Here is an 18315-nt window from a genome sequence, read left to right as displayed (position 1 = left end):
AATGACGGCAAACTTTGATGCTCAAAAATTTCTCATGGGCAACGTTTTAAGAGGTCATCAGTTTAGAGGCAATCTAATAATGGTCCAGAGTGCAGTGGTCAGGAGTATATCATATACAGCCCAGGGTACATAGTGCAGTGGTCAGGAGTATATCACATACAGCCCACCATACAGAGTGCAGTGGTCAGGAGTATATCATATACAGCCGAGGGTACAGAGTGCAGTGGTCAGGAGTATATCATATACAGCCCAGGGTACAGAGTGCAGTGGTCAGGAGTATATCACATACAGCCCAGGGTACAGAGTGCAGTGGTCAGGAGTATATCACATACAGCCCAGGGTACAGAGTGCAGTGGTCAGGAGTATATCATATACAGCCCAGGGTGAAGAGTGCAGTGGTCAGGAGTATATCATATACAGCCCAGGGTACAGAGTAAAGTGGTCAGGAGTATATCATATACAGCCCAGGGTACAGACTGCAGTGGTGGATATTGAGCTGTCTTTTGCTGGATATGGGCCTGTCCCTTTGGTGGATATTGAGCTGTTCCTTGCTGGATATGGGACTGTCTCTTTGCTGGATATTGAGCTGTCTCTTGCTGGATATGGGAATCTCTCTTTGTTGGATATGGGGACTATCTCTTTTGATATGGGGGATGTCTCTTGCTGGATATGGGGCTGTCTATTTCTTCATATGGGGCAGTTTTTGCTGGATAGGGGGATGTCTCTTGCTGGGTATAGGGCTGTGTCTTGCTGGATATGGGGTTGTCTCTTTTTTGGATATGGGAGATGTCTCTTGCTGGATATTGGGATGTCCCTTTGATGGATATGGGCCTGTCTCTTATGGGATATGAGGCTGTATCTTTGACTGGGCTCTCTGCTGGATTGAGCTATCTATTTGCTGGATGGGGCTGTCTCTTGCTGGATATGGACCTGTCTCTTGCTGGAAATGGGTCTGTCTCTTTGTTGGATATGGGTCTGTCTCTTTGTTGGATATGGGTCTGTCTCTTTGTTGGATATGGGTCTGTCTCTTTGTTGGATATGGGTCTGTCTCTTTGTTGGATATGGGTCTGTCTCTTTGTTGGATATGGGTAGTCTCTTTGTTGGATATGGGGGAGTGTCTTTTGCTGGATATGGGACGTTCTCTTTGCTGGTTATGGGACATTCCTATTTGTTGGATATGGGGGATGTCTCTTGCTGGATATGGGGGATGTCTTTTGCTGGGTATTGGGCTGTCTCTTTGCTAGATATGGGGGGGGGGTGTCTTTTGCTGGATATGGGGGGTACAGTACAGCCTCCATACACAATGCAGTAGTCATTAGGATGTCATATTCAGCCAAGCATACAGAGTGCAGTGGTCACTAGTCAGCAGTATGTCATATATAGAATAGCATACAGAGTGCAGTGTTCAGGAATATATCATATACAGCCTCAATACAGAGTGCAGCGGTCAAGAGGATGTTATATACAACTCAGCATACAATGTTTAGTGGTCAGGAGGATGTCATGTATATATTGGCGTACAGAGTGTAGTGGTCAGCAGTATGTCATGTACAAGATGCAGAGTGCTGTTGTCACTAGTAAGCAGTATGCCATATACAGCCCAGCATACAGAGTGCAGTGGTCACTAGTCAGCAGTATGTCATATATAGAACAGCATACAGAGTGCAGTGTTCAGGCGTATATCATTTACAGCCTCCATACAGAGTGCAGTGGTCAGGAGGATGTCATATACAGGTCAGCATACAGAGTGCAGTAGTCAGCAGTATGTCATATATAGAACAGCATACAGAGTGCAGTGTTCAGGCGTATATCATATACAACCTCCATACAGAATGCAGTGGTCAGGAGGATGTCATATACAGCCCAGCATACAGAGTGCAGTGGTCACTAGTCAGGAGGATGCCATATATAGAACAGCATACAGAGTGCAGTGCTCAGCAGTATATCATATACAGCCTCCATACAGAGTGCAGTGGTCAGGTGGATGTCATATACAGCCCAGTATACAGAATGTAGTGGTCAGAACAGAGTATACAATATACAATTCACTATACAGAGTGCAGTGGTTAGCAACATGTCATATAACGCCCATCTTACAGTGCAGTGGCCAGAAGCATATCTTATACAGGCTTGTGTAGAGATTGCATTGGCCAGTAAATGGCTTATATAGCCCATCTTAAGAAGTGTGGCGGTCTAGGGCTTACCATACATAGTTCAGTGTACGGAGTGCAGTGGATGTAACATACAGCCCTGAGTGCAGTGATCAGGCACATGTCATAAACAGCCCAACATACAGAGTGCAATGGTCAGAAGTATTTCTTATATAGACCTGTGTACAGAACACAGTGGCCAGGAGTATGTTATATATAGCCCATCTTAAAGAGTGCAGTGTCAAGAACAAGTCATATACAGTACAGTTCTTTGTATAGAGTGCAATGGTCAGGAGCATGTCATATACAGCCCTGTGTATAGAGTGCAGTGGTGAGGAGCATGTCATATACAACCCTGTGTATAGAGTGCAGTGGTGAAGAGCATGTCATATACAGCCCTGTGTATAGAGTGCAGTGGTCAGGAGCATGTCATATACAGCCCTGTGTATAGAGTGCAGTGGTCAGGAGTACTTCATATACAGCCCTTTGTAGAGTGCAGTGGTCAGGTAAAGTAGAGTATTAGAGCCATGCCAGTCATACAGTCACTAGGTATAGAGTAATAATAATAAAGAAGAACTGTTCCATTGGCTCTTTCAGAACACAGAACAGGCTTTCTCTGGGTCTTCTGCTGATATTTATTAGAGAGAAAAGTCTCTCCTGCACCGTTCTCTCTCTTTGACATATCGTAGAATGAAGCTGTATTGTTCTTTCAGTGTCATCCTCCCGTGTTCTGTCCATTTCCACACTGACACCAACAGCTCCTCCACCATCCTGGAGTATTTGTTGTCTCACCGTGTTTCCAATGATGGAGATCCAGAGACTGACCGGAGTCTTCTCAATGTCACCAGACCACCTCTTCCTCTACTATTGGGGTGCTGGGCTTTTCCATGACTACTCCGGACCCCAACTCTTTTATATCATTGTGAAGGTCTCTATCATATTTACTAAGAAGAGAAAGAAGCTGAAGAAAATGTCCATGATGGAGATGAGGGTTCCATATCGTATGAACAGCATCACCATTCACTCTGTAACCAAGACCTAGCCTGGCAATGCACAGAGTGATACCAAGGGGAGTCTGACCAATCTCACGGTTTGGATTGACTTTCCCCTTTTGATGGACTTTCTCCTTTTGATGGACTTTCTCCTTTTGATTATTTCCAGGTGACCATGAATTAGAGTTCCAATATCTCCCCTGTTTTATGCAGACAGATATACGTTTCCCAATGCCTTAGGTTATACAGATTCCTCATGTTCCCCAATAGGAGCTCATGCATTGAACTTGTTCAACTTTTCATCCAGGAGTGAATGAGCTCGGCAAGATGCTCCCCCTATGTAGAGGGCATGTGGCCTGGTATGGTTGAGGAGGTAGAGTGAAGCACATGCATGTTCTCCCTTTCCTGGCCAGCCATGTTGCAGGCTTGAACAGGGGTCTAGTATAGATTCTGTGGTGGACCCTGTGCTTTTTGTTTGTTTTTCGGGACTGAAATGAATTTTGGGGGGAGGACCCCACTTTTTTTTGTTTTTGCATTGGGCTGCCTTTGTAATCCATATTTAACCTGAAGAGCATTAGTATTATTTTAGGTGGGGGGGGGGGGGCAAATTCCTCCCATTTGGTTACCTGAAAGCCACAGCTGAATGGGGTGGTCGGGGATGTGGCACTGGCTCTCTAATAGGGATGAACCAAACTGCCCTGACTTCAGTTCAAGCAGTGTTCAGAAAGCTTCAAAATGTTCAGATGCCGAATCCTGAACCCTACTTAGATCAATGGGAGCCAAATGGAAAACGTCCATTATCTGGGCTAATAGGCATTAGGGTGTCAAAAATCAACATGGTGGGGGGGGGGCACTGTCCTGGGGAACATGCTTACAGTGAAACTTTCAATTCCTTTCAACTCCAAACAACATGCCTGGGGGGGGGGGGGGGGGGGTCCTAATCCTGCCTGTGAAGGGGCATCTCTGCTCTTCTCTATCACAGCCTACGGCAAGAATTAAAAAATCATATTAAGCCCCTCTAAAATACATACCAGACCTTTTGAGACCCTTTTTAATGAGGATCCTCATGCAAAAAAAAAAAAAAAGCACAAGGTCACCCAGGTCACCCAGGAAATCCATACCAGGCCCTTAATTGAGCATGCAGCCTTGCTGGCCAGGAAAGGGAAGGGAGCGGGCATACACCACCCCTCCTAAACCATACCAGGCCACGTACCCTCAACATGGGGGGGGGCTTTGGCTGAGGTAAAGCACTTTGCCCCAATGTTGATGAGGACAAGGGCCTTTTCTCCACAACCCTGGCTGGTGGTTGTGGGGATCTGTAGGCTTGGGGCTTATTAGAATCTGGAAGCTCCTTTAATAATAAGGGGTCCCCAGATTCCACCCAACATGAATGAGTATGGGGTACATAGTACATGGTCCTACTAGCCAAATGACAGCTCCCCATGGTGTCATCTGTTATCTAAAGGAAGGAATGGAGATAGTGGTGACTTGATTCCCCAAATATGGCCAGTGGCTTACTTTGCTTACATGGTGGGGATTCCCCATGACATCAGTGGTTTCTAGGGACGTCACGGGTGCAAGCACCTACTGCTTCCTTAGAAATTAGTGACAGTGGTTAGCTGTCATATATAAAAGTGGAAGAAATATAATTTCTTTATGTGATGCTCGGCTCCTACTGAACAAGTAGCCCTTATATCAGTGGTCAGTGTAGTGGTCCCTTACATTGGTGACCAATAGGTGAAGGACCCCCTTATATCAGTGATCAGTGTAGTGTTCCATTACATTGGTGACCAATGAGAGAAGGACCCCCTTATATCAGTGGTCAGTGTAGTGGTCCCTTACATTGGTGACCAATAGGAGAAGGCCTCCTTATATCAGTGGTCAGTGTAATGGTCCCTTACATTGGTGACCAATGAGAGAAGGACCCCCTTATATCAGTGGTCAGTGTAGTGGTCCCTTACATTGGTGACCAATAGGAGAAGGCCTCCTTATATCAGTGGTCAGTGTAATGGTCCCTTACATTGGTGACCAATGAGAGAAGGACCCCCTTATATCAGTGGTCAGTGTAGTGGTCCCTTACATTGGTGAGGAATGGGAGAAGGACCCCCTTATATCAGTGGTCAGTGTAGTGTTCCATTACATTGGTGACCAATGGGAGAAGGACCCCCTTATATGAGTGGTCAGTGTAGTGGTCCCTTACATTAATGACCAATGGAAGAAGGACCCCCTTATATCAGTGGTCAGTGTAATGGTCCCTTACATTGGTGACCAATGAGAGAAGGACCCCCTTATATCAGTGGTCAGTGTAGTGGTCCCTTACATTGGTGAGCAATGGGAGAAGGACCCCCTTATATGAGTGGTCAGTGTAGTGGTCCTTTACATTGGTGACCGATGGGAGAAGGACCCCCGTATATCAGTGGTCAGTGGGGGAAGGACATTCTTACATCATCATTAGTGAGAAGACTGCCCCCCTTACAGATCATTGATGTCAGTTGTTACTGAGAGACAGAAATTGTTCATTGCTCAAAGAACTCCTAGAAACCTTTGGAGGACCCCTGGCTGAGAAAGGCTGGACTAGGCAGCACAAGGCCATGTTCACACTACGAGACATTTTTCAGGGCTGCAGTTCCTCTGAGCACCACTAGGTGGTAATCTCACTTATACTGAGAATGGAAGTCTCTATGGTATACAGACAGGTAGTGATGTCAGGTACAGACAGGAAGTTCCAGGTGAGAGGTGATTGGGGAGGAAGTAGAGAGGAGACGTTGGTGGAAGTGGCAGCAGAGGAGGTAATAAGATGTTATTTCCTATTTATACCCAGTAACCCCCCCCGTCACGTCCGTCCTCTTCCCCCATAGTCACGTCCGTCCTCTTCCCCCATGGCCGCGTCCGTCCTCTTCCCCCATGGCCGCGTCCGTCCTCTTCCCCCATGGCTGCGTCCGTCCTCTTCCCCCATGGCCGCGTCCGTCCTCTTCCCCCATGGCTGCGTCCGTCCTCTTCCCCCATGGCCCCGTCCGTCCTCTTCCCCCATGGCCGCGTCCGTCCTCTTCCCCCATGGCCGCGTCCGTCCTCTTCCCCCATGGCCGCGTCCGTCCTCTTCCCCCATGGCCGCGTCCGTCCTCTTCCCCCATGGTCGCGTCCGTCCTCTTCCTCCATAGTCACGTCCGTCCTCTTCCCCCATGGTCACGTCCGTCCTCTTCCCCCATGGTCACGTCTGTCCTCTTCCTCCATAGTCGCGTCCGTCCTCTTCCTCCATAGTCACTGTGACGTCTTTTATCTCCAGCAGATGATGATACACACATATATAGTGTGGGAACCCAGATTTACCCCTTCAGGGGCACAACATTCCCCCACTTCCGGGGCCGGAACATTCTCCTCATTGTGGAGATGGGTCACCTCCTCCCTGGAGATGAGATGGACATACCTGGGTTTGGGGGGAGACGGCTCCACAGAACACAACCAACGTTCTGGTGCCGAATCTGAACCCCATTGAGGTCAATGGGAATCGAATGTTAAAGAAAACAGTAATGGCCATTTTTTAGGTTAATAGGCAAGAGGTTGTCAGACAAATGGTATGGGGGGGGGGGGCTGGGCACTGCCCTGGGGGACATGGACCAAAAAATGGATCTTTAACCGCTTGCCGCCCTGCCACTGTGTATATACGTGTGCAGGGCGGCAGTGGAGCGCAAAACCATGTTTTAAAACGTGCTCCGCGCTCCCGACACATTCGCGGGTAGGGGGCGCACGCGCGCTCCCGTCGACCCGCAGGTGACAGGATTCGATCCAGGAGGGATCAATCATTAGATTTCAGCCAGTGATTTGTGGCTGAAATCACATGATCGGTCCCTGTCCTATCCTGTCCTTTGTTGACATTTACACAGGACAGGATATGATGTCATTCTTCTCTGCCTGGACACATTCCGTTCCAGACAGAGAAGAAGACATCCAAACAGTGAGTAAAACACTACACCGACAGAACACTCTAGGTAACATTTAACCCCCTGATCGCCCCCCCCCCCCAGTTAACCCCTTCACTGCCCTGTCACCAGTGTCACTGATCAGTGAAGCGATTTTTACTGATCAGTGTCGCTGGCGACTTCCGATAGAGTTAACGCCCCTCCCAGATAGCGCCAGTTTGCCCGCCAGTACACCAGTAATCCCGTTTAACCCCTTGATCGCCCCCCCCAGTTAACCCCTTCACTGCCCTGTCACCAGTGTCACTGATCAGTGAACCAATTTTTACTGATCACTGTATCAGTGTCGCTGGCGACTTCCGATAGTGTTAGCGCCCCTCCCAGATAGCGCCAGATTGCCCGCTAGTACACCAGTAATCCCATTTAACCCCTTAATCCCCCCCCCCCCCCAGTTAACCCCTTCACTGCCCTGTCACCAGTGTCACTGATCAGTGAACCGATTTTTACTGATCACTGTATCAGTGTCGCTGGCGACTTCCGATAGTGTTAGCGCCCCTCCCAGATAGCGCCAGATTGCCCGCTAATACACCAGTAATCCCGTCTAACCCCTTGATGGCGCCCCCCCCCCGAGTTGACCCCTTCACTGCCCTGTCACCAGTGTCATTGATTACAGTGAACAGATTTTTACTGATCACTGTATTAGTGTCACTGGTGACTTCCGATAGTGTTAGCGCCCCTCCTAGATAGCGCCAGTTTGCCCGCTAATGCACAGGATTTTTTTTACCAAAAACATGTAGCAGAATACATTTTGGCTTAAATTTATGACTAACTTTGAGTTTACGATATATTTTTTATAGCTGAAAGTAGAAAATATTGTTTTTTTTCCAAAATTTTCGTGGTTTTTTTGTTTATAGCGCAAAAAAATAAAAAGCACACAGGTGATCAAATACCACCAAAAGAAAGCTCTATTTGTGTGAAAAAAAGGACGTAAATTTCGTTTGGGTACAGCATTGCATGACCGCGCAATTATCATTTGAATTAGTGCAGCGCCAAATAGCAAAAAAAGGTGTGGTCATTAAGGGGGGTAAATCCTCTGGGGCTCAAGTGGTTAAAAAAAATCCATTTGGTGAGAAGTTATATTAATAATAATTAAAAGAGAAGTGTGGGTTTGCAAAAAAACATACATACTCTCTGAGGTGGATGCAGCATTGGCCACTTCTAAGACTGAGAACTGAGTGATCAAAGGCCTCTGATCGCTCAGTTCTCCCCTCCGCTCTAATTTCCCTTCTCTTATTCAAGCAGTAAGGGAAGATCTAAAAATCTGGGGCAAAGTGCAATTTACCTGGCTTGGCAGGATAAATACCCTAAAAATGGCACTCCTCTTACAAATGGTCCCCATAAAACTGCCTAAGATGTGTTTCCTTCAGATACGTTGTGAATTTACTAGGTTTGTATCAGGGGGGGGCTGACCATTTGGAAACTCGGGCGCTGCCCGAGGGCTCGGGGTCAGTAGGGGGCCCCATGAAATGCCTCTGGTACCTTTTTTATAGGCTTTTTTGAGTTTGGGCAAGGACACAGGGGCCCCATGATCCCCTATTGCCCGGGGGCCCCATGAGTTGTCAGTCCGCCCCTGGTTTGTGTGGATTAGCAAGCCATCTTTATAACCTTTTGTGTCGCACTAAAGGTGGTCTAGGTTTACCAGATCTCTCTTTGTACCCCCTGGCTCCCTGATGTGTATTGTCAATTGAAACCTTCCATGTCCATGATAAATGATAGGTTGACCCAGAGAAATCATTGGCGGGCCGCAATCTGGCGCATGCACCCTGGCTTGACGGTTCACACAGAGGGCTGGCAGCCCCTTCTGCATAACCCTGCTTTGGCAGTCTGGGTTGGGTTAAAGCAGTGTTTCTCAACTCCAGTCCTCATGGACCCCCAACAGGTCATGTTTTCAGGATTTCCCTCAGATGAAACAGCTGTGGTAATTACTAAGGCAGTGAAACTGATCAAATCACCTGTGCAAAATAATGGAAATCCTGAAAACATGACCTGTTGGGGGTCCATGAGGACTGGAGTTGAGAAACACTGGGTTAAAGAAATGGCATAGCTTGACACCGTTTCCCCCTTACAGCAGAGTCTGCAGGGTTCCCTTTTACAGTGCAAGGGAGAACTCTGCGTACCCTGATGTAAAGGGGAACTCTGATGTAAGGGGAAATGCTGCGGACTCTGATGTAAGGTGATCTCTGGTTATCAGGGCCGCTCCCTTACATCAGTGTTCCCCTTTACATCCGAGTTCCCACTTACACCAGGGTCTACAGCATTGCCCTTTATATCATAGTTCCCCTTTACATCAGGATCCACACTCCACAGAGTTCCCCCATGCATGCTGTCTAACCCTACTTTTGGCAGTCTGGGATGGGTTAAATAAATGGCATAGCTTGACCCCATTTCCCCACCTCTCTTTCCACTAGGGGGCTTTCCCTGGTATCACTTCTCTAAGCCCTAGCATGGCTCTGAAGAGATGTGGTGCTTCCATTTTCTGCAAGGGTCTGGGGTTCTTTCAGAGATCAGGACTAGTTTCCTCTGTTGACACCCCATTACAACTTTGAGTGCCTTGCTATTTACCACACAAGGATTATTATTTTATGTTCTCTCTCATGAGTGTTGGAGGCTACGGTTATTGTATTGAGTTTATGTTTCTGGAAGCTCCACCCTTCTATCTTGCATAACTGAGCACAGAGTTCCCCCTTACATCAGAGTCTGCGGGGTTCCCTTTTACAGTGCAAGGGAAAACTCTGCGGACTTTGATGTAACATGATGTAAGGGGGAATGCTGCGGACTCTGGTGAAAAGGGGAACTCTGATGTAAGGTGATCTCTGGATACCAGGGCCCCCCTTACATCAGAGTCCACAGTGTTCCCCTTTACATCAGAGTTCCCACTTACACCAGGGTCTACAGCATTGCCCTTTATTTCAGAGTTCCCTTTTACATCAGGGTCCACACTCCAGAGTTCTCCCATGTATTGTAAGGGAATCCTGCAGACTATGATGTAAGGGGGAATGCCTGGAACAGACCACCTTCTACACTAAGGTAAGGGAGAGTTCCTGATATAAGGAGGAACCTTTATATCAGTGTCCTCCCTTACCTTGGTGTATTCATTCCCCCTTTTATCAGTGACCCCTCCCCTGCAGACTTTCTGTGCCCACAAGAGACAGGAGCTGCCTGTCACTGATCTCCTTCTGTTGGCTCATATGCAGATCAGTCAGGCATGGTCCTCCGGGTGGCTCCTCCCATCACCATCTGTCTGTCCTCTTCTCCAAGTTCTCCTACAGAGTCCATGTCCTGTCCTCCAGTGAATGACACACACCAGGCGGGGCGAAGAAGAGGCAGTGAGACCTAATAAGAAAAGAAGATGTAGCTTGACCAGGTTCAGGAGAGGAAGGGGGTGGGGGGAGGCAATGAAAGTGGACTGTTTGGCAGAGAGGGAAAGAAGGCAGGAAATTTGAAGTGCATAGGATCAGGCTGGGTGGTGCTCCCACTCTTGGCTTCCCTTCCAGCCCTCTAAGACCTAATTCATAAAAGGTGCAGTTCTGAAGCCGGCCCGTGGCCATATTTTTTACGGGCGGTAATTTATACTTTTTGAAAGCCCAAAGGTGCTCCTTGGATTTTGGGCCCCTCTATGCATACAGGCTGTGAAAAAGTCTTGCATGTGGTATCCCCATACTCTGGAGGAATAGCAGAATGTGTTTTGGGGTGTAATTGTAAGTATGCCTATACTGTGTGAGAAATATCTTGTAAAATGACAACTTTATGAAAAAAAAAATGTATTTAGTTTCCCCGTTAACCAAAAAATTGTGACAAAAAAATTACAGCTTCAAAGAACCCATCTTGGCTCATACTAAATACCTCTTATACTAAATACTGTCTACATTCCAAAAAGGGTTCATTTGGGGGGTATTTGTACTATCCTCACATTTCAGGGCCTCAAGAAATGAGATCGGCCGTCAGTATATCAGGATTGATCGATCTCTAAATATATATACCATAGTGTGTAGACTCTGTACCTTTCTTACAGACTAAACAATATCCACTGAGTTGGGTTATTTTTACCAATGAAATGTAACAGAATACATGTTGGCCTAAGTTCATGCAGAAACATTATTTATTTGCTAATATTTATAGCAGAAACTAAGAAAAAGCGAGTTACCCCCCCCCCCCCACACACACACATTTTCTGTATTTATTCATTTATGTAGCAAAAAAATTACAAACCCAGTAGTGATTAAATACCACCAAAATAAAACTCTATCTGCCAAAAAAAATTATACAGATTTCATTTGAGTACAATGTTGCATGACTAGAGCAATTGTCATTCAAAGTACGACAACACTGAAAGCTGAGATATGGCCTGGGCAGGAAGGGGGTGAAAGTGCCCGGTATTGAAGTGGTTAAGAACAGCAGTGATCACCATGAAGGAGAAATTGAGAGCAAAGAGTCCACCTATTAACCCCTTACATCCCCATCCTAATATTGTACAATCAATACCTTCCAGATAATTCCCTGCTATCCATCTACAGAGAAACCTGCATAGATCACATGACCACATCAATGAGGATGGAGGAGGACCGGAGTCACATGACTGAGAGGATACTAAACCTCACCCTGGAGATCATCTACCTGCTGACCGGAGAGGTGAGGAGGATTCTGGGAGGTCACATGACATCACTCTTATCTCTATTAATAAAACACAGACCTGATTGGAGAGGTGAGGAGGATTCTGGGAGGTCACATGACATCACTCTTATCTCTATAATTACAAAACACAGACCTGATTGGAGAGGTGAGGAGGATTCTGGGACGTCACATGACATCACTCTCATCTCTATTAATAAAACAGACCTGACCGGAGAAGTGAGGAGGATTCTGGGAGGTCACATGACATCACTCTTATCTCTATTAATAAAACAGAGCTGACCGGAGAGGTGAGGAGGATTCTGGGAGGTCACATGACATCACTCATTTCTATTAATAAAACAGACCTGACCGGAGAGGTGAGGAGGATTCTGGGAATGTGACATATTACCATTTTTGTTTGAATACAGAGATTTTCTCCTCTGAAGTCAGGTGATCATATGACCATCACAGTGCCTCCATGTGACTCCCTAAAACCTGAGAGACACAACATGCAGAAGATTCTAGAAGTCACCAAGAAGATGATGGAGCTGCTGACAGGAGAGGTGAGCGGTGCCGGGAATTCTGGGACATTCTCCAGTAACAGACAAGGGATGTGTCTGGATGGTGACTGTATCATTGTGTGTGTCAGGTTCCTATAAGGTGTCAGGGTGTCACTGTCTATTTCTCCATGGAGGAGTGGGAGTATTTAGAAGGACACAAGGATCTCTACAAGGACGTCATGATGGACAATCAGCCGCCCCTCACATCACCGGGTAAGAGGAGACTTTATTGTAAAGGAGAGAGCAGTACGGAGGATCCACCTAGATCCCCCATCATCTGATAAACACATAGAAACAATGGATTCAGTCAGTGTGTGTGTTTCCTACAGATGGATCCAGTCATGGGAACCCACCAGAGAGATGTCCCCGTCCTCTGTATTCCTGGGATTCCACACAGGAAGGTCACACCATCCCTCACCATCATCAGGTAGATGGATCCAGTCATGGGAACCCACCAGAGAGATGTCCCCATCCTCTGTATTCCCGGGATTCCACACAGGAAGGTCACACCATCCCTCACCATCATCAGGTCGGTGGAGTTGAGGGTCTGGAACATAAAGTGATGGAACACTCTGACATGTGGAGACGATGTGTGGACTCTACAAGATGATATTTTCTATGTGATCTCACATCATAAATCCTTCTATATTACAGATGTTATTTCTGCCATTCTGTTGGTTTAGGGTGAAGATCTGATGAAGATGAAAGTTGAGGGTGAAGTAGAAGAGACGTATGTGAGGGATGATCAGCAATATACGGAGGAGGCTGGAATAATGAGGACATTCAAAGAGGAGGACACTCCTACAGAGATCAGCACAGGTGAGCCACAATATATTCTTCTGTTATCTCTGCTCTGTTACTGCTCACTGATTGGTCCAGAGTAGGGAGGGAGATGAGTGATGTCAGCCAATAATAGGTTGCTAATAGTCACGGATACCCAACCTACGAGTTATTTCTTCTCTCCTCTCAGATAAACCCCCTTCTCTGTGTTGTAGACACAATTTATGTACTCAGACATGATTTATGTAGATTCTTAGGTTTGTCCCTCTTCTTTGAGTTGACTTATGGCTCAATTTTAACGTACAACTCTATCAGCAGTCTTGTTGGGATAAAAAGTAAGGAGTAGGGATGGGCTTTAGGTGTGGTTCAAATTTTGCATACTTGACCTTGTCCTAACAACCAGTCATGGCTGAGATAGTGGCTGACGCATAAAAACGTGTGGGGTCCTCCCCAAATTTCATGCGAGATCCTTCAGGTCTGGTCTGAATTTTAAGGGGGATCACATGATGTGGTAAAAGGCTAATCACAGCGGCCTTTTACCACGTGATCAGCTGTGTCCAATGACACAGCGATCACGGAGCAAATACAGTTGCCGGTCGGCTGCACTTTCCTCACGCTGCCACTGCATGAGGGAAGTACTGCCGATAACCAGTAATTGTCAGAGAGCAGATCGGCACTGATCATTGGGGCTCCTATCATTGCCCATCTTTGCTGCATATCAGTGCAGCATCATCAGTGCTGCCTGTCGGTGCCCATTAGTGCTGCCTGTCAGTGCCCATTAGTGCTGCCTATCGGTGCCCATTAGTGCTGCCTATCGGTGCCCATTAGTGCTGCCTATCGGTGCCCATTAGTGCTGCCTATCGGTGCCCATTAGTGCTGCCTATCGGTGCCCATTAGTGCTGCCTATCGGTGCCCATTAGTGCTGCCTATCGGTGCCCATTAGTGCTGCCTATCGGTGCCCATTAGTGCTGCCTATCGGTGCCCATTAGTGCTGCCTATCGGTGCCCATTAGTGCTGCCTATCCGTGCCCATTAGTGCTGCCTATCGGTGCCCATCAGTGCTGCCTATCAGTGCCCATTAGTGCTGCCTATCCGTGCCCATTAGTGCTGCCTATCAGTGCCCATTAGTGCTGCCTATCAGTGCCCATTAGTACTTCCTATCAGTGCCCATCAGTGCTGCCTATCAGTGCAGCCTCATCAAAGCACATCAGCGATGGAGAAAAATTACCTGTTTACAAAATTTTATAATAGAAACTAAGAAAAGGTCACGCAAATTGCGCTGCAGCCAATCACACAGGTTAAGATGCCGACATTCACTAGATGCAATTTCAGGTGCCGTTTCAATCCCCAAATCGCACCGGTATGAACGGGCACTTAAGAGTGAACCGAATCGAAAGAACAAGAAAAAAAATGTGGCCCCTTCCCCTACCAAAATCCATACCAGACTATCATCTGAGCAATGCAGCTTGGCTAGCCCAGAAGGAAGGGGATGTCAGTGGGACCCTTTATTCTAAAGGGGCTTTCCAGATTACAGTGATCTTGCCCCGCAGACCCCCCACAACCACTGTGCCAGGGTTGTGGGGGAAGAAGCCTTTGCTCTCATCAACATTTGAACAATGTTCTCTGCCAGTGGAGTCTCCCCCTAGCAAGGTATCCTTCATGTTGAGGACATGTGGCCTGATATGTTTGGGGAGCGGGGGCATATGCTTACCCCCACGCACCCCCCTCCCTCCCTGCATGTTCAGATAAGGGTTTCATATCTCATGCCATTTTTTTTTTTTTCTGGGAGGTCCCTCTTGATATCCATACCAGACCCTCATCAAGGATATAGTCGGTTATGTATTTTTAGAGGAAACCTAAAGATTTTTTATTTTTTTTTGCATTGGGTCACCCATTAACATCTATACAATACCTAATCCAAGTTAAAGGTCTGGTATAGATGAGGGGATTTTTTTTTGTGTTCCACAGGGCAGTGCCAAACCCCCTTTTTGATTATGAATTCCTTGCCTCTTAGTGTGGATAATGGTTGTTACTGATTTCTGCAATTCATCATCCATTTATTTCAATGGGGTTCAGACTTTGGCATCCGCACTTAGGTGACAAACGTACCCTGAACCCCAAACCCAGGTATGTTCAGCTCATGGCAATAAGGAGTAACATCAAAACCTGAAACCCTTATTTCCAGAAAAAAATAATGTTTCAAGCACCTTCTGGTGCTGTTTATCAAAAGAGGCCTAGGTCTATGGTCACTAGTTCTATGCTAAAGGTTCTACAAGTCTGACCGTTTTCATTATCAGAGATCACATGACCCAGTGCCTAGGATTGTGGTTGTGTGAAGTGCATGCCCCTCCCAGTCCCCATTGGTTCCTGTTCTTCTGACAAGGCTGGGGAAATGTAGAAGTGATCTGGGGGGAGGACCAAAGGATCTTTTACTGAAGAGGGGAAGTCACAGCTGGTTGGGATGTCTACAGAGAACATCTGCTCACTAAAACCTACCTGATCCAGATGGAATCTTGATTTTATACCTAGGCCCATGGTGACTTGTTCTCTACTAAAGGTTCTCCCAAGTCTGAACTTTGGACCTCTTCATTATCAGAGATCACATGACCCAGTGCCTAGGCTTGTGGTTGTGTGAAAAGCATGCCCCTCCCAGTCCTCATTGGTTCCTGCTCTTCTGACAAGGCTGGGGAAATGTAGAAGTGATCTGGGGGGGGGACCAAAGGACCTTTTACTGAAGAGGGGAAGTCACAGCTGGTTGGGATGTCTACAGAGAACATCTGCTCACTAAAACCTACCTGATCCAGATGGAATCTTGATTTTATACCTAGGCCCATGGTGACTTGTTCTCTACTAAAGGTTCTCCCAAGTCTGAACTTTGGACCTCTTTATTATCAGAGATCACATGACCCAGTGCCTAGGCTTGTGGTCACTTTGGTCTATGCCAAAGGGTTTGAACATTGAGCCTCTTCCTTATCAGAGATCACATGACCCAGTACCTAGGCTTGTGGTTGTGTGAAGAGCATGCCCCTCCCAGTCCCCATTGGTTCCTGCTCTTCTGACAAGGCTGGGGAAATGTAGAAGTGATCTGGGGAGAGGACCAAAGGACCTTTTACTGTAGATGTGATCTGGGGGAGAACCAAAGGACCTTTTACTGAAGAGGGGAAGTCACAGCTGGTTGGGACATCTACAGAGAACATCTGGTCACTAAAACCTACCTGATGCAGATGGAATCTTGATTTAGGTGAACTCACCCTCGTGTATCTATTGATCATGTTTTTATATTATTCCAGGACACACCATCGAGGAACCCTCAAAGGATCGTCTCACTTTACCTCTAAGCTGTAAAATGGAAGATGAGGAGATCACAAGAGATTGTGCAGGAGAAACGACAATGAGCTCAGCTATGGATGGTGGACTTCACAGTGTGGATGGACCATCAAATCCCTCTGACTCTGAGCAACCTCGTACTGTGGGGGATGGTGCCGGAATTCAGGAGGAGGAGAAATGTTCCTGTTCTGAATGTGGGGAAACTTTTAATTCTGAATCAAATCTTACTGTACATCAGAGATCTCACATGGGTGAAAAACTGCATTCCTGTTCTGAGTGCGGGAAATGTTTTCTCCATAAATCAGATCTAGTCATACATTATAGATCTCACACAGGTGAGGAGCTACATTACTGTTCTGTGTGCGGGAAATGGTTCACACGGAGATCAGACCTTGTTAGACATCAGAGATCTCACACTGGGGAAAAGCCGTACTCTTGCTCCGAGTGTGGAAACTGCTATACACGGAAATCAGATCTTCTTAGACATCAAAAGTCTCACACAGGTGTAAAGCCTTATTCCTGCTCTGAGTGCGGGAAATGTTTTTCAGAGAAGTCTAGTCTTTACAGACATCAGAGGATTCACACCGGGGAGAGGCCACATTCCTGTCCTGAGTGCGGGAAATGTTTTTCACAGAAATCAGATCTTGCTATACATCAGAGATTGCACACGGGAGAGAAGCTTTATTCCTGCCCCGAGTGTGGGAAATGTTTCCCATGGAAATCACACCTTGTTAATCATCAAAGAGCTCACACGGGGGAGAAGCCGTATTTCTGTCCTGAGTGCGGAAAATCTTTTTCTCAGAAGTGTAGACTTACTGCACATCAGATATGCCACATGCAGGAAAAGCTGTTTTCCTGCCCTGAGTGCGGGAAATGCTATCCACGAAAAGCAGACCTTGTCAAACATCAAAAATCTCACACAGGGGAGAAGCCGTATTCATGTCCTGAGTGCGGGAAATGTTTTACAGGGAAACCAGAACTTGTTAAACATCATAGAATTCACACGGGGGAGAAGCCACATTCCTGCCCTGAGTGTGGAAAATGTTATACACAGAAATCAGACCTTGTTATACATCTGAGATCTCACACAGGGGAGAGGCCGTATTCCTGCCCAGAGTGTGAGAAATGTTATGCACGAAAATCAGACCTTGTTATACATCGAAGATCTCACACGGGGGAAAAGCCATATTCATGTCCTGAGTGCGGGAAATGTTTTACACGGAAGTTCTATCTTTCTGAACATCAAAAAACCCACAAAAAATTATTTCACACTATAGTTTAGAGTCAGCTTTTAATTTTGAGAATCTTTTTTCCCACAAATAGAGCTTTCTTTCGGTGTATTTGATCGCCTCTGCGGTTTTTTATTTTTTGCGCTATAACAAAAATAATTTTGAGAAAAAAACAATATTTTTTACTTTTTGCTATTAAACATGTTCAGTAAAAAAAAAAATCAAATTTCATCATAAATTTCGGCCAGAATGTATTCTGCTCCATGTCTTTGCTGAAAAACAAAATCCCAATACGTGTAAATTAATTGGTTTACGTGAAAGTTATAGCGTCTACAAATGGCAGTATATATACTGGGATTTTTTAATTTTTACTAGTAATGGCGGCAATCAGCGACTTATAGCAGGACTGCGGCGGGCATTCTGACACTGGGGGGAAAACTGACTTGGTGTCGCTGACATCCCCAGTGACACCAATACAGTGATCAGTGCTAATAAAAAGCACTGACGCTACTAATGACACTGGGCAGGAAGGGGTTAACAGCGACTTATAGCGGGACTTATGACACGGGGGGGGGGGGGGGGGAACTGATCGGTGCTAAAAAAAAAAAAAAAACACAAAAAAAAAAAAAGGTGGCCATATTGGGTCTGTGTCCTTCAATGGCTAGGTGGCCATATTGGGTCTGTGTCCTTCAA

At 46.4% G+C, this 18315-nt stretch overlaps 1 protein-coding gene across 2 annotated transcripts; it reads left to right on the top strand.

The window, feature by feature from the left end:
* The first annotated feature begins 11456 nt into the window (after positions 1–11456).
* Positions 11457–17733, top strand: LOC149451824 (uncharacterized). Of its 2 annotated transcripts, none has more exons than XM_089690142.1 (6): positions 11457–11745; positions 12156–12290; positions 12377–12500; positions 12719–12816; positions 12971–13106; positions 16357–17733. In XM_089690142.1, exons 1-6 carry the CDS (start codon positions 11650–11652, stop codon positions 17673–17675), a joined length of 1908 nt encoding a protein of 635 aa, XP_089546268.1. In that variant the 5' UTR covers positions 11457–11649; the 3' UTR covers positions 17676–17733. The 2 variants fall into 2 exon arrangements, with proteins under 2 accessions (XP_089546268.1, XP_089546267.1); XM_089690141.1 differs by having other exon boundaries at positions 12617–12816.
* The last annotated feature ends 582 nt before the right edge of the window (positions 17734–18315 follow it).

Source organism: Staurois parvus, unplaced genomic scaffold (genome assembly GCF_062004578.1).
Source record: "Staurois parvus isolate SC_StPar_1 unplaced genomic scaffold, SC_StPar_1.0 ptg000519l, whole genome shotgun sequence".
Lineage (NCBI taxonomy): Eukaryota > Metazoa > Chordata > Amphibia > Anura > Ranidae > Staurois > Staurois parvus.
This window is presented reverse-complemented; position numbering and strand designations above follow the sequence as displayed.